Genomic DNA, 13910 nt, shown 5'->3' on the forward strand with positions numbered 1-13910 from the left:
AGCTTGGAGGCTGAGGCAGAAGGATTGTAAGTTCAAGGCCAGCCTCAGCAAAAGTGAGGTGCTAAGCAACTCAGTGAGACGCTATCTCTAAATAAATAAAATACAAAATAAGGCTGGGGATGTGGCTCAGTAGTCAAGTGCCCCTGAGTTCAATCCCTAGTACCAAAAGAAAAAACGAAAAAAGTCAAAGTTTTGTAAAAATAGGACATACATGTTCCTTTTTAGTATTCTAGATAAATAAATGTTGAATGAAATCAAAGACCTTGTCATTAAGTCATCTCTATTCATTAGAAAAAACTGTGAACTAAACATCTGTTTTTCAGTACTTTTACTACTCTTGATATTCTTTAGACAGTGGTCGTGGAAGTAAGTGATGCAGGAATCAAATTTAAATGATATTGTTGTGAGATTTGAAGTATTTCTCCCCAAGGTAGTTGCTTCATTTTTGAAAGCTATGCTTTGAAAGTGAAAAATTTAAGCAAGCGAATAAAAGAAAAGGAAGTTGGTTTAGAAGGGAGATGATGTTGTCATTAATAATTCCACTTAAGACAGAAAGCAGACCACCCCAAAATTTACAAAGAATGAGGAACAAAGAGGTAATTTTGGAGAGATATGGGGGACTGATAATAAGGAGTTTTCTTTTGAGTGTGAATAAATGCACTCCCGAGAACCCCAGATCCTCTTGTTACGTGATTGGAGATGCTTTGTTGCCGTGCATCATATCTTTAGATGAATATTAAGTTAGCATTTTCTAGTGTATGTATTTCATGAAAACTGTGGTTTTGAAAGACTTTTTGCTTAGCAAGAGAGCTCCATAAGCATGATTTGAAAATAAAATTTAGCTACAAAAGATAATAGATTTGGTATTGCCTAGACGTGATGTAGCACATCTTTCTTTTTCTTTTTTTAAGATAAGGAGCACATATTTATGTATCATTTCCTTGATTTATCTCTCTCTCAGCTGAAGTTTCTACCTTTAAAAACACATATTTGCCCATAGAAGATGTGATACGGCTACAAAAGAATGAGGACAAGAAAAGATCAACTTTTAGTTCATCTCTTTTTGTGTGAGAGTATTTTAAATAGTACAGAACAGTTCAATGCATGTGACTGATGCATTGTTGCAGAATAAAAAGCAGCCCCTCTCCTTAATATTTCATAAGTGTTTTAAGCTATTGGACACATAAGGTAGTGATGAAAGTTTAATTTTTATATCCAGAGAATCCAAGTTGTAGACTGAATAATAACTCAGAAGTCTGTAGGATATTAAGGATGAAGCTTGAGGTAGGAGATGGAGGAAAATCCGTAGATAATTCACGCCATAAGATTTCCCTGGCCCATCCCCAACCATCTACCCTCTGCTCCACTCAGGGAGGGAATTCTACAAGGGAGGCTAATAAGGGAGGGAGAGAGAAGTGCCTTCTGCAGAACAGCAAGGATTTTGTCAAGGTGTTCCTTCTTAGATGTGGAAAACAACAAAAATAAATGACATAGAAAAGTTGAAAATATATTAATTAATAAGATAGGATGGAATAAGCTATATTGAATTTGGTTTCTGGGAATCTAGGGAATATATACCTTTTCTACAAGTGGCATGAATCTCAAATTCATCCTGTTTGAGACTTCTACGACAATCCCAGAAAGTTAATGAAGTGGAAATTGTATACTTCTTCACAATATAATGTGACCAGAAATTATTGATGAAATAATCTAAAAATGCCTAAGAACTGGGAAATCAATGAAACCTCTTCTAAATAATTACTGGGCTATAAAAGGAAATAAAACATGAAAGACTAGACAGAAAATAACAAATAGGAAATGCTTTCTATCAAAACCCATGAGACACGATGAAGCTCAACTCCCAGGTGACATCTTGAAATTAGGATTTAAAAAGAAAGAATAAAATATTTTAAGAAAGGGGGAAATACAGCAGGCTGAAATGCTGAGGGTTTGCTTTCCTCCTTCTTCTGTCTTCCTCCTCCTTCTTCTACCACCTTCATCTTGCTTTCCTTGGTCCTCTCCCCCATGATTCCCAGTTCACCTATCCAACACTCCCACCTCTCCCTCCTGTCCTTCAGTGAATTTAGAGTCACAGAGAAACTCCTTTTGCTCTTTGTGAGGCACTGAAGCTCTTCAGCTGCAGCCATAGGGTTGGTAGAGAGAGAGCCAAGACTCTTGGTCTGTATGCACATTCTTGTTTGCCTCAAGTAGACCTCCTGGTCAGAGTCTTGTGGCTGTGATTCACAAAATAATTCTTAAGGGTGGTTATGGACGTAAATGGCAGAGAAAGAATAGGGCCTCTGATAACCGAAGCTGGAATGTAGCCACAGAAAGAATAGTCAGAATAGTATTGCTCTTTCTACTCAGTACATTTTGAAATGAACTTCTGTTCAGAGAAAAATCTTTCTAAAGAAGGCAGGAAGAAGGGGAAATGGAGAGTAGTTTAATAGTTTACATGCTTTGCTTTTGGAGTCTAGAAACATTTCATTAGTTTTTGAGCTCTGTTTTCAGCGCAGTTTTTCCACAACTACTTGAACATCCTGATGCTTTTTGATGAAGTAATAAAATATGCTGTGTTAGTCAGCTTACACTGCTGTGACAAAATACCTGAGAAAAATCAACTTAAAGGGGGAAAGGTTAATTTTGGCTCACAATTTTCAGTCCATAGTTGGTTGGTCCATTGCTTTTAGGTCCGTGTGAGGCAGTATATCATGGCAGGGGTGTGTGCTGGAACAATTCTCATCTCCTGTTGGCCAGGAGGCAGAGAGAGAGGAAGGGGCTGGGGTCCCAATATCGCCTTCAGGTGTGTGCTTCCAATGACCTAACTTCCTTTCACTAGGTCCATCTCCTGAAGTTTCCACTGCCTTCCAAAAGGATGGGGACCAAACCTTTAACACATAGCCTTTGAGGGACATTTAAGGTCCAAACTATGGCATATGCCATAACTCAAGTGAAATAATTCTATACGTGGTAATAGTGAAATCCAGGAGAGACTGAGACGGAAGCGCCATCTAATTTTAGAGCTGGAGAGTTTGTACAGAACAGTTTGCTGTATGTGAGAGAGCTGCACTCTTCTGTAGAAACCATACACCCATTGGGACAGGTGTGATATGGAGCAGTGAGGAAGAATAAGAGGATATGGGGAGAACAAGAATCAGGAGTGCTACCCATGACCAGCCAAATAGAGAACATGGCCAATACTGCTCTGATATAAATGGAAAAAGTATTGTAAGGAAGAATCATAAAAGACTTTGACACTGTGTTACTAAAGGCAAGATAGTAAACATCTTTAAGTCCCACTTTCCTCATCTGTAATAGGGATAGTAATTTTTCCCTCCTGAAAAGGGTTGTTTAAAGTTCATTAATTCATTTATTTATTCCGTAAATAGTAAATGTGGTTACCTACCTGTCCTCCAGCCCAGCCCTAAATGATCCCATCACCAAAACTCCTCCCATGACCTGGCCCTGTCCCCTGTCCCCCAAGAGCAACTAACTCCTCCCATGGCCTGGTTCTGCTAAGGCTGCTAAGAACATTCTAGAATGTCCTTAGCATCATGCCGATCATACAGTGAGTGGGCACTGGAAGTCAACCTGATGGTAATGACAGGAGAAGGGGAAGAGGAGAAGACAGGTTGGAGTCTGCAATCATGAGGGAAGACCCTTGTAGGTAAAACTCGATTAAATATTCTTGATTTTAGAAAATCAGCTTTAAAATATCAGATAAAGGCTGTTTATTGATAAAGATATTAGGATGGACATGCTTCATGAGACATAAAATGCTTTAAAATTTGAACCATGAAACATACTAATAAATAACAAAGGATAATCATCAAAGAAAATAATTTTTACCTTTTGCATGTCATCTTTTATTCTTTACTTCTTATTCTTTCATTAGAGTGAGAACACATCTCTCTCCTGCTTGCCCAGATCAGCCCAAGACTAGTTTCTGAAATCAAGCCTTTACTTAGCTATGGGGTGTGTCAGCCTGAAGCTCCATAACCAGGCAGCCATGTGTTAAATGCTACCATATGGTAGGGTTCTGCTTTTTGGCTTTTGGATGGACCAAACCTAGTGCCAGCATACTTGGTTTGCTTTGAATTAAAATTTAATACTTAAATGGATTTTAGAACTTGTAATATAAAAACAAATCTGGATTCATATGCTTACAAACAAATAAACACATGCATTAAGATATGGCTTTGAGACCTGATCCATTCCAGATGTTAAAGCTTACTGCTTACTTGGCTCTAGCTCTCACACTTAAAATGTTGTATAAATTGTGTTTTTTTCAGCCCGGTTAACGTTAGCTCTCTGCACAGAAATAGTTTCTTTGTAAGAGCTCATTTTAAAAAAATATATATATACTTTCTCTTCAGGAATCAGTTCACCCTGTGAATGTAAAATGCCATCAAAACCACCATTTTACCCATCTTGAATACCCCATAGGTTCTTGGTCACAGGTTATGTATTGGAATGGGGCTCAGGACCTGTATTATTTAGTGTTACTTGATGAAAGAAGAAATCAGTGAGAGATCTGGGCCTAATGCACAGAACCCTAGAATTTTGCATTGGTTCCTGTCACTTCTTTGCAAATGTGATTCATTAAAAAGAATGGACTTACTGTGATCCCTCTTCAAGTAATTGTGGCATGACTTCATCTGATTTCTTAAGAAAAACTCTTTGTTACTACAAATGAGCTTCAGACATTCTTCTTTCTCTAAGTTATCCCGAAACAAGAAACAATAACAAATACTAGGGAAATCATAAACATTAACAAACAAAAAATTTCTGTGGCTTACAAATAAGGTTTATGTTTTGCTCATGATAACATATTGGTTTTGAATCAGTTCTGCTCAAAATCTCTGCTGCTATTTCCTGCATCATGGGACCCAGGCTTTTGGTTTTATGAGAGGGAAAAGTAGAAGACATTCAGATCATGCAACAACAGCCAAAGCCTCTACTTGGAAATTAGTATACCGCTTCTACATACATTCTGTTAGGCATAGCAATTCCTAGGGGTCAGCTCAGTCAATGGGAAGGGTAAGTATTAATTCTCCATAGAGAGACATGGCAAGTCACATGGCAAAGAGCACATATATTCAATCCTCTTATGTGAGGGAAGTGACTCATGATGAAAAAATAATGCAGTCCTACTTCACAAGCACAAAGGAAAAAGACTTTTTTTGGGGGGGAGTACAAGTTCATAAATCTTAGAATATTGAATGCAAGTAGTGTTGCAAAAATATTTGGGGTCACTTTAGAATGTTTGATAAATTTTATTTCAATGTCTTTTTTGAAAGAGTGATGGTTAATGCATTGCCATGTCTGGGATCCAGGGAAAATACGGGTTTTTAGAATTAATAAGAATTGAGAGAGAGAGAGAGAGAGAGAGAGAGAGAGAGAGAGAGAGAGAGAGAGATGGTGAAAATCAATTGTACCTTCTAGGTTTAAGGCCCTTGAGCCCTATAAGTTACTCTTAAAACATTTGGACTGCAGCTGCCTTTCTCCTTGCTAAAGTCCTTGAGTTTCATTAATCAGGTCTAAGGGGAATGATTCACTTAAGCTTGCACTGATGCTATTGGGCTGTTTTTCTTCCTTCTTGTCATCTTCTAATGGGTGAAATAGAAAAAAGAGACTATAATCTTAGAAAAAGCAAATAGAACCCGGGAGGATTAGAGAGCAGGATGATCATCTTTCTCTGTTTAATGCTTTCTGGTTTTCAGGAACTGTAGCATGTCTACATATCTTTAAAAAAAAATTGGAACATCATCCTGCACCTTAAAATGAATGAATCAACAAGAATTGGTCAAATCCCTATTTGCAAAGTTTATTCTAGATGTTGAAGGGGACACAGAAGCCTTCCCTTCCCCCCGAGATTTTCTGTTTGGTTAGAGAGAAATTTAGCATCCTTTATTTCAATATGTGAAATTTGTGTTGCAGATGTTGTAAGAGCTTTCAGAAAAGAACTGGTATGAGCGTGAGTCAGTGGAGAGGCATGTGATTTTTTTTTTTATCTCTGTCTCTATCATATGGCTGAGCCATAATTTATTTAGTCACCCACCTATTATTAGAACTTTAGAATAGTTTTAGTCATTGTCATTAGAGAGCATACTTTGATCTGGGTCTGGGTGCATCTGTGTCTGCATCTTGAATAGTTTTGGGATAAAGTGTTAGGCCACTCATGATACATATTGTCAAGTAAATCTTCCCAAACTTTATACTTCTATCAGTTAGGATTGAGAGTAATGATGTCATGATATCCCCACCAGCTTGAATATGCTTTAAAAATCTGCCCTTCGCTACTCACTTAGCTAATTTCTACTTGGCCTTCAGGTCTCCGCTTGCAGTTTATTTCTGCTAAGATCTGTTCCATTAATCCGCTAGATGAGTTCAGAGTCTTTGGTTACGCCACTGGGTCTAGGTTTTACGATCTTGTTGTCACCCTTTGCTATTATTCTACAGTGAAATTCATTGATGATATAAGCTCATTACACACATTATATTAAAAAATATACATTTGTAAGCACAAAATTGAGGAGAAATAACATAACAAAATAAGAATCACGTTTAGTTCAGTATGTGAAAAGCTTGGGCAAGTTGTACTTGAAGACCAAATGAAGCAGTCAGCTGTTCGTATCCTAAATTGCCGTGAACACTGCAGAACAAATGTAGGCTGACAAGGCTGTGCGGGTTGGTAACTAATTTTTCTGAAATGGTGACCAACCCTTGGCAGGTTTCCTGGGAGAAAAAATTCTTTTCGTTTATGCTCATTCTTCTGAAAAATTCAGCATGTATTAAAATTGGGTGAGGATATTTGTTTTTAATGTGTGAAACTAAGCTACATTTTTATACTTAATTACAAAACTTTCACCTATACCAATGTCACACAGGACTTAGGAGGATCCTTAGGATTTTTAGGACCATTCTTGTGAATGACTCTCTTTCACATTTCTGTCTGGCTGGTATCTTTGATCCTTCGCCACTAAATGCCAACAGTACCTCGCCATCATTGTGATAATAATGAAACTTTTTAATAATGCCCTTACCAAAAAAAAAAAAAAAACCCTTGCAAATTTCCCAAATGCCTAGTTTGGGTACTTACTGAGAATCATTGGTCTAGTAATAATGCAGCAGCCTGCACTTTCCCAGATGTCACACTTATCAAAATGCTTTAAAAGAACAAGTTCTTGCCTGTTCTAAGTTCCTTGCCTGCAGTGACTGTATTTCACAGTGCTCTTGCCAGCACAGGTCTGGTACTCATTGATATCTTAATAATGTGAATTAATAAATTAACATTTGGGTGGCTAGGTCCTCCAGAATAATTTTATAGAACAGGAATAGTATGTATATCCATTAAATAATTTCTGATTATGATGAGAAGCCTCCAGTGTTTTACCTTTGAAAATGGAGGCTGCGGCAGGAGGATCATGAGTTCAAAGCCAGCCTCAGCAAAAGTGAGGTGCTAAGCAACTCACTGAGACCCTGTCTCTAAATAAAATACAAAATAGGGCTGGTTGGGCATGTGGCTCAGTGGTGGAGTGCCCCTGAGTTCAATCCCCAGTACCACCTTCCCCCAAAAGAACTGTCAAGAATAACAACAGCTCTTCTTCTTTTTAAAATATTTTTTTAGTTGTACATGGACTCAATACCTTTATTTTGTTTATTTTTTATGAGGTGCTGATAACTGAACCAAGTGCCTCACATGTGCTAGGCAAGTGCTCTATCACTGAGCCACAATCTCAGCCTGTAACAGCTTTTCTTTAGACAACTGGTACTAGGTATGTCACCAAGGAATTCACACTACTGTTTTATTTATTTGCTTCAACAACTGTTTGAGTTAGGCTTAGATGTAGTAACTAGCTCAAGGTTATTAAAAGAGGAAGCTTGTGATAGGTAGGATTTGAACTCAGGTTCATAGACAGTGTGTGTTTTCACTGCACTACAAGAAGTTGATTATTGACTTAAAACAGGTAGCTTTCACTGAATGAAGAAAATTTTTTTCTTGTCTAGCTTTCTAAGAATTTTGTCTTTAATCAATCAGGATGCTCACAAACTTTCTGGCTTCATTTTTAAAAAATGTCAAGAATAACTAACAGATCTTCAGTAAGACAAAGAAGAGCTTTTTCGTATGGTTTATGCCATTGGATGTATTGAAGAAATTATATGTAATAATAAATATGTAAATTACTTTTATAATGATAATAAATCAATAATAATAAATTACTTTTATTCTCATACTTGATTTGGTGTATAATGTTAACAATGTCTACGGATTCATTTTCTACAATCATGTCTAAGATGTTTATATCAGTATGAATTGGTGATATTAGTTCATAATTTTTTATTCTCTCTGATGTTATATGATAATAATTCAGAGGAAAAATACTTGGAACTTGGTTCACGTTTGAGGACACCTTAGAACAAATTATACACAGGCATTAATTCGTTCCTTAAAAACTTAAAAGAACCTAATAAATAGTGCATAACATCTTCTGGGAGTTTTTCCTTTTTGGATGGGTGGACTAATTATTTGAAAATGTTTTCAATTTTATCCATGGCTTAGGTTTATTCAGATTTACTTTTCTTCTTCTTGATATAATTTTAGTAATTACGTATTCTTTCTGGAAATAACTCATTTCAAACACTCAAATATATTGACATAAAATTATATTTAAAATATTTCTTAGAATCTGTATGTTTGAAGAATCCTTGTCCTTTTTAAATTTTGTGTATTTGTGCTTTCATTTTCTTTATTAGAGTTGCCCAAGATTTGTCTTTTGTATCCTTATTGCCCAACATCCCTCAAAACCAATTCTTCAATGTACTTATGAATTCTGTATGTTTTGAATACTATTTATTAGGTTTTGCTTTTACATTTACTTTATTCTTCCTCAATTTAATGCTTTTTTTGTGGTTAATTTTAAGTTCATTCCATAGGGTTTCCCCTCTTTTTTCTCTCTCCTTTTCCTTCCTTCCTTCCTTTCTTTCTTTCTTTCTTTCTTTCTTTCTTTCATTCATTACAGATCTGGTCAAAATGTTTACATTCTGATAGGCAGTAATTTTGTTTTTGTTGTTTGTGAGCTAGTCCAAACTTGTAGATTTATTTCCTCTTTGACACTGCGGAAATTATTAGGACATCTGCAAAATTCTTATGGATTTTTGTTGACTTAAGGTTTTTATGAATATGTAGAATCATGCTAAAAAATGACCCACTGTTTTCAAATATAATATAAATATAAATATAAACTAGATTATTGTCCATTTTGAATCAGTCATTATCTTATCTCTAAATAAGTAATTTTATTGATTAGGATTACAGTTCTATCTCATCTTTTTGTTTAGGTTCGAGATCATGATATCTTACTTGGAAAAGTCTGTAGCAATGAAATCTCTCCCATTACATCCGTTACTAACAATGTCTGGATCAGGCTTATAATAGATGATTTTACCCAAAAGACGGGTTTCAGAGCTGTTTATCAAGTTGGTAAGGAAATTTCTACTTAATTTTAAGTGTATCATTTACCTGATTGTAACATTTTAGTTTCTTGAAATAATTTAGTCATTTTATGTCCTCAAGTAGTGAGGAAAATATTCTCATAAAAATGTTACATTCTGTTATCGCCTTAGGCATAATTAGGATATACAATAAAATTGGGGCCAATAATTATTTATGTCTGATGAACACTACTATCATTTTTATATTTACAGCTTGTGGGGGTGAATTAACTGGAGAAGGAGTCATTCGCTCCCCTTATTATCCCAATGTATATCCTGGAGAAAGGACATGTAGGTGGACCATACGCCAGCCCCAAAGCCAAGTTGTTCTTCTCCAATTCACTAGCTTTGAAATTGGAAGTTCTGCCCACTGTGATACAGATTATGTTGAGGTAAGAAGAAACAAACCTTTGGATCTTTGTATTTCATTATATATTATTAAAAATACTATGTTATGTTATCCTCAAATCAGTTATATGTAATGGAAGTCATTTGTAGAGATCAATATCTCATAAACACAGAAAAATCCTTAACAAAAGACTAGCTAACTGAATCTAGATTATAAGTAGGTTTATATGCCATGATTAAATGAGATTAATCCCAGAAGTATGGGTTGTTAATAACATCCCTGACTCAATGAATATAATACATGTTATCAATAAAATAAAGGTCAAAAATACATGATAATCTCAATAGATTACAGAAAAAGTATTTGACAAAATTCTACACAGTTTCATGATAACAACATTTAACAAACTAGGGGAAAAGGGGACTTCCTTAATTTTATAAATGGCATCTTTAAAACTCCACATATTTAATGATGAAACACTAAATATTTTGCCCCTTTATCAGTAAAAAATTAAGACTGTGTGTTCTCACCACTTCTGTCCAATATTATACTGGAAATTCTTTCTTTCTTGAATAATGAAGCAAGGAAAAGAAAATAAAATGCATCTTGAGTTTATATGTGGAATATCACAAAGAATTCACACACTTAAAAAACTTAGAGAAAAAAAATTATCTTAAGTGGCGTATAAAAATCAGTGTTTTTCTTTTGAGTTTTTAAGTGCTTGCAATCCACATATTTGAAATCCATGGAGTTTGTTGATTCCCCATTGTGATAATTATTGTTATTTTTATTTTAACAGCAGGTGGACAAGTTCTTACACAGTCCTCAGGAAGTAGACTTATTAGAAGTTGGGTGCGGTGGTTCACAGCAGTAAACCTAGTGTTGCAGGAGGCTGAGGCAGGAGGATTGCAAGTCTGAGGCCAGCCTGAGCAACTTAGGAAGACCTTGTCTCAAAAACAAAAAAACTAGAAAGGGATTGGGATATAGGTTAAAATGAATTATAGACCTAAACATAGATTCTAAAACCATGAAACTCTTGGAAGAAAACATGGTAATATTTGTGACCTTGGATTAGGTGAAAACTTCTTAGCTATGACATGAAAGTTACAAATAACAAAAGAAATAATAAAGAAATTGGACTTCATCAAAATTAAAAACAATCTGTTTTTTTAAGTGAGCAAATAACATGAATAGACATTTATTCAAAGAAAATATACAAATGAACAAGTATATGAAAAGATGTTCAGCATCATTAGTCCTCGGGGGGGAAATGCAAATAATCAAAACCACAGTGCATTCTCACTTCATATCCCTTAGAATGGCTGTAATCAAGAAGTCAGATAATAACAAGTGTTGGAAAAGATTTGGAGAAATTGGAATGCTTACGCTTTGCTGGTGGGAATGTAAAAGGATGTACCCACTTTGGAAAACAGTTGATGGTTTCTCAAAAAGTTAAACATAGGTTTCCATTTAATCCAGCAATTTCACTCTTAGTTTTATATTCAATGTTAACAAAACATATTAACAAAAATGTGTATGTGAATATGCCTACATTCATTATATCATATGCAAGTGCCAAATAAAATAATTACTGATAATTTTAAAAGTAAAAAAGTCTATCAACTGATGAATGGATAAGTAAAATACTATATATATACATATACATATATATATACACACATATACATACAATGTAATATTATATGCCATCAAAAAGAAATGAAGTAATGACGCCTACTACAATATGGATAAGCTTTGAAAACATTACACTACATAAAAGAGTCTAGTCACAAAAGACCATATATCTTATGATTTCATTTGTTTGGAACATACAGAATAGACAATTTATAGGGACAGAGAGTAGGTTAGTGGCTGCCTGGGGCTCTAATGGCAGGAGAATAGAGAGTGACTGCTAATGGACGTGGAATTTCTCCTGGGGTAAATAAAATGTTCTAAAATTGATGATGTTTTCAAATTGATTTTAGTATGTTAATAAAAGGGTTTTTGAAATAATTGTTCTTGAAGTTGTTTTCCAAAATAGATATCTAACAAAATAAACTGGGGTTTATCTGTTTTACTTTAGGTTGGTAGCAGTTCCATTTTGGGTTCTCCTGAAAATGAAAAGTATTGTGGCACCAACATAACTTCATTAATAACATCCGTGTACAATATTCTTTATGTCACATTTGTGAAAAGTTCTTCCACTGAAAATCATGGTTTCATGGCTAAGTTCAGTACTGAGGATTTGGGTAAGAGATTGTCTCTTCTTCTCTTTTGCTTACATTCAAATAATTAAACAATAGAAACAAATTGCACAAAAATATCTACACTATAAAAAATATTTTAAAGTGCACTGAAGGCAAAAATATATTTTCAATCAACACATAACAATAGTTATTTGGTATCTATTAACAAAAGAAAAAAGTTATCTTAAGTGGCATATAAGAAACAGCATTATTCTTTTGAGATTTTAAGAGGTTATGATCCATTTATTTTTTTTTTAAATCCATGAGCTTGTTGGTTACCTGTTGTGATAATTTTTATTTTTATTTCAACAGCATGCGGACAAGTTCTTACACAGTCCACAGGAATCATTAAAAGTCCTGGCCATCCTAATATCTACCCCAGTGGTATCAATTGTACCTGGCATGTACGGGTTCAATCTGGAAAACGGATTCGTTTGGTGTTTGACAAGTTTTATCTGGAGTTTCATTACAATTGCTCAAAAGATTACCTGGAAGTTTACGACACTGGTTCTGAGACATTTCTTGGGAAGTAAGGTGTTTTTAATACTTTTTTTTAATTGTAGACAGACACAATACTTTATTTTATTTACTTTTGTGTGGTGCTGATGATCAAACACAGTGCATCACACATGGTAGGCAAATAACTCTACTAACTGAGCTGCAACCCCAGCCCAAGGTGGTTTTTTTTTCATGCTAAACTTGGCAGCTTGCTTGTTTATTTTTAATTTTTGTTTGTTTGTTTGACTAAGGTACTTATTGTATTTATTTATTTTTTATGGATTTAAAAAAAATAAATGATAGTGGAATGCATTACAATTCTTATTACACATATACAGCACAATTTTTCATATCTCTGGTTGTATATAAAGTATGTTGACACCAATTTGTGTCTTCATACATGTACTTTGAATAATGATGTCTATCACATTTCACCATTCTTATTTTTTTTATAGATTTTTGTTCAGAAAGGCACAAAATCAGTAATGCACATACCACCATTTCCCATCTATTTTCTCTTATTTCTTTTTTAAAGTGACAACATGTTTTTTTTTTAATTTTGTATACCATGATATTTTGAAGTATATACAGATTACAGAATAGTTAATTCTAGCTGATTAACTAACATACTACCTCACATATTTATCATTTTAACGGTGATAGCACAAAACATCCACTCTTTTTACATTTGCAAAAGATACCAAGTATGATTGACTGCAGTCACCTGGCTGTACAACAGATCCTTTGAAATTTAGTTCTCCTATCCAACTGTAATCGTGGATCTTTTCAACCTCATCTCCCAACCCTTCCCCGCAATCACCTGAGCCTCCAATAAGCACCATTATTATACTGTCTGTGTCTATAAGATCAACTTTTTATAGATTTCACATATGAGTGATCTCATGTGGTATTTTTCTTTCTGTGCCTAGTTTCTTCCATTTCATACAATGTTCTCTGCAAGATCATCCCTGTTGTTCCAAGTAACTGAATTCCATTATTTTTTATGACTGAATTGTCTCCCATGGTGTGTGTGTGTGTGTGTGTGTGTGTGTGTGTGTGTGTGGCGGGGGAGGGGGGGCGGTATCTATATTTACATTTCCATATCTATATATCTATATCACATTTTCTAATCATCTATTGATGGACCCTTGGATTGATCCCATGTCTTGGACCTTGTATAATGCCGCAATGAACATGAGAGGGTGGATATTTCTTCAATATACTGATTTTGCTTCCTTGAGCTATATACTTAGTAGGAGGATTGCTGGGTCATATGATAATTCTAATTTTAATTTTTGAGGAACCTCTATATATTGTTTTCC

At 34.9% G+C, this 13910-nt stretch overlaps 1 protein-coding gene across 1 annotated transcript in view; it reads left to right on the forward strand.

Annotated features, from left to right (window-relative positions):
- Positions 1–13910, forward strand: part of Cubn (cubilin) — a 280157-nt gene that overhangs the window by 41202 nt on the left and 225045 nt on the right. The window contains exons 18-21 of the mRNA XM_048809051.1: positions 9343–9484; positions 9709–9887; positions 11928–12093; positions 12403–12619. Of these exons, the coding sequence (XP_048665008.1) occupies positions 9343–9484; positions 9709–9887; positions 11928–12093; positions 12403–12619 (704 nt within the window). The remainder of the gene's footprint in view (positions 1–9342; positions 9485–9708; positions 9888–11927; positions 12094–12402; positions 12620–13910) is intronic.

This window comes from Marmota marmota, unplaced genomic scaffold, assembly GCF_001458135.2.
Source record: "Marmota marmota marmota unplaced genomic scaffold, marMar, whole genome shotgun sequence".
Taxonomy (NCBI): domain Eukaryota; kingdom Metazoa; phylum Chordata; class Mammalia; order Rodentia; family Sciuridae; genus Marmota; species Marmota marmota.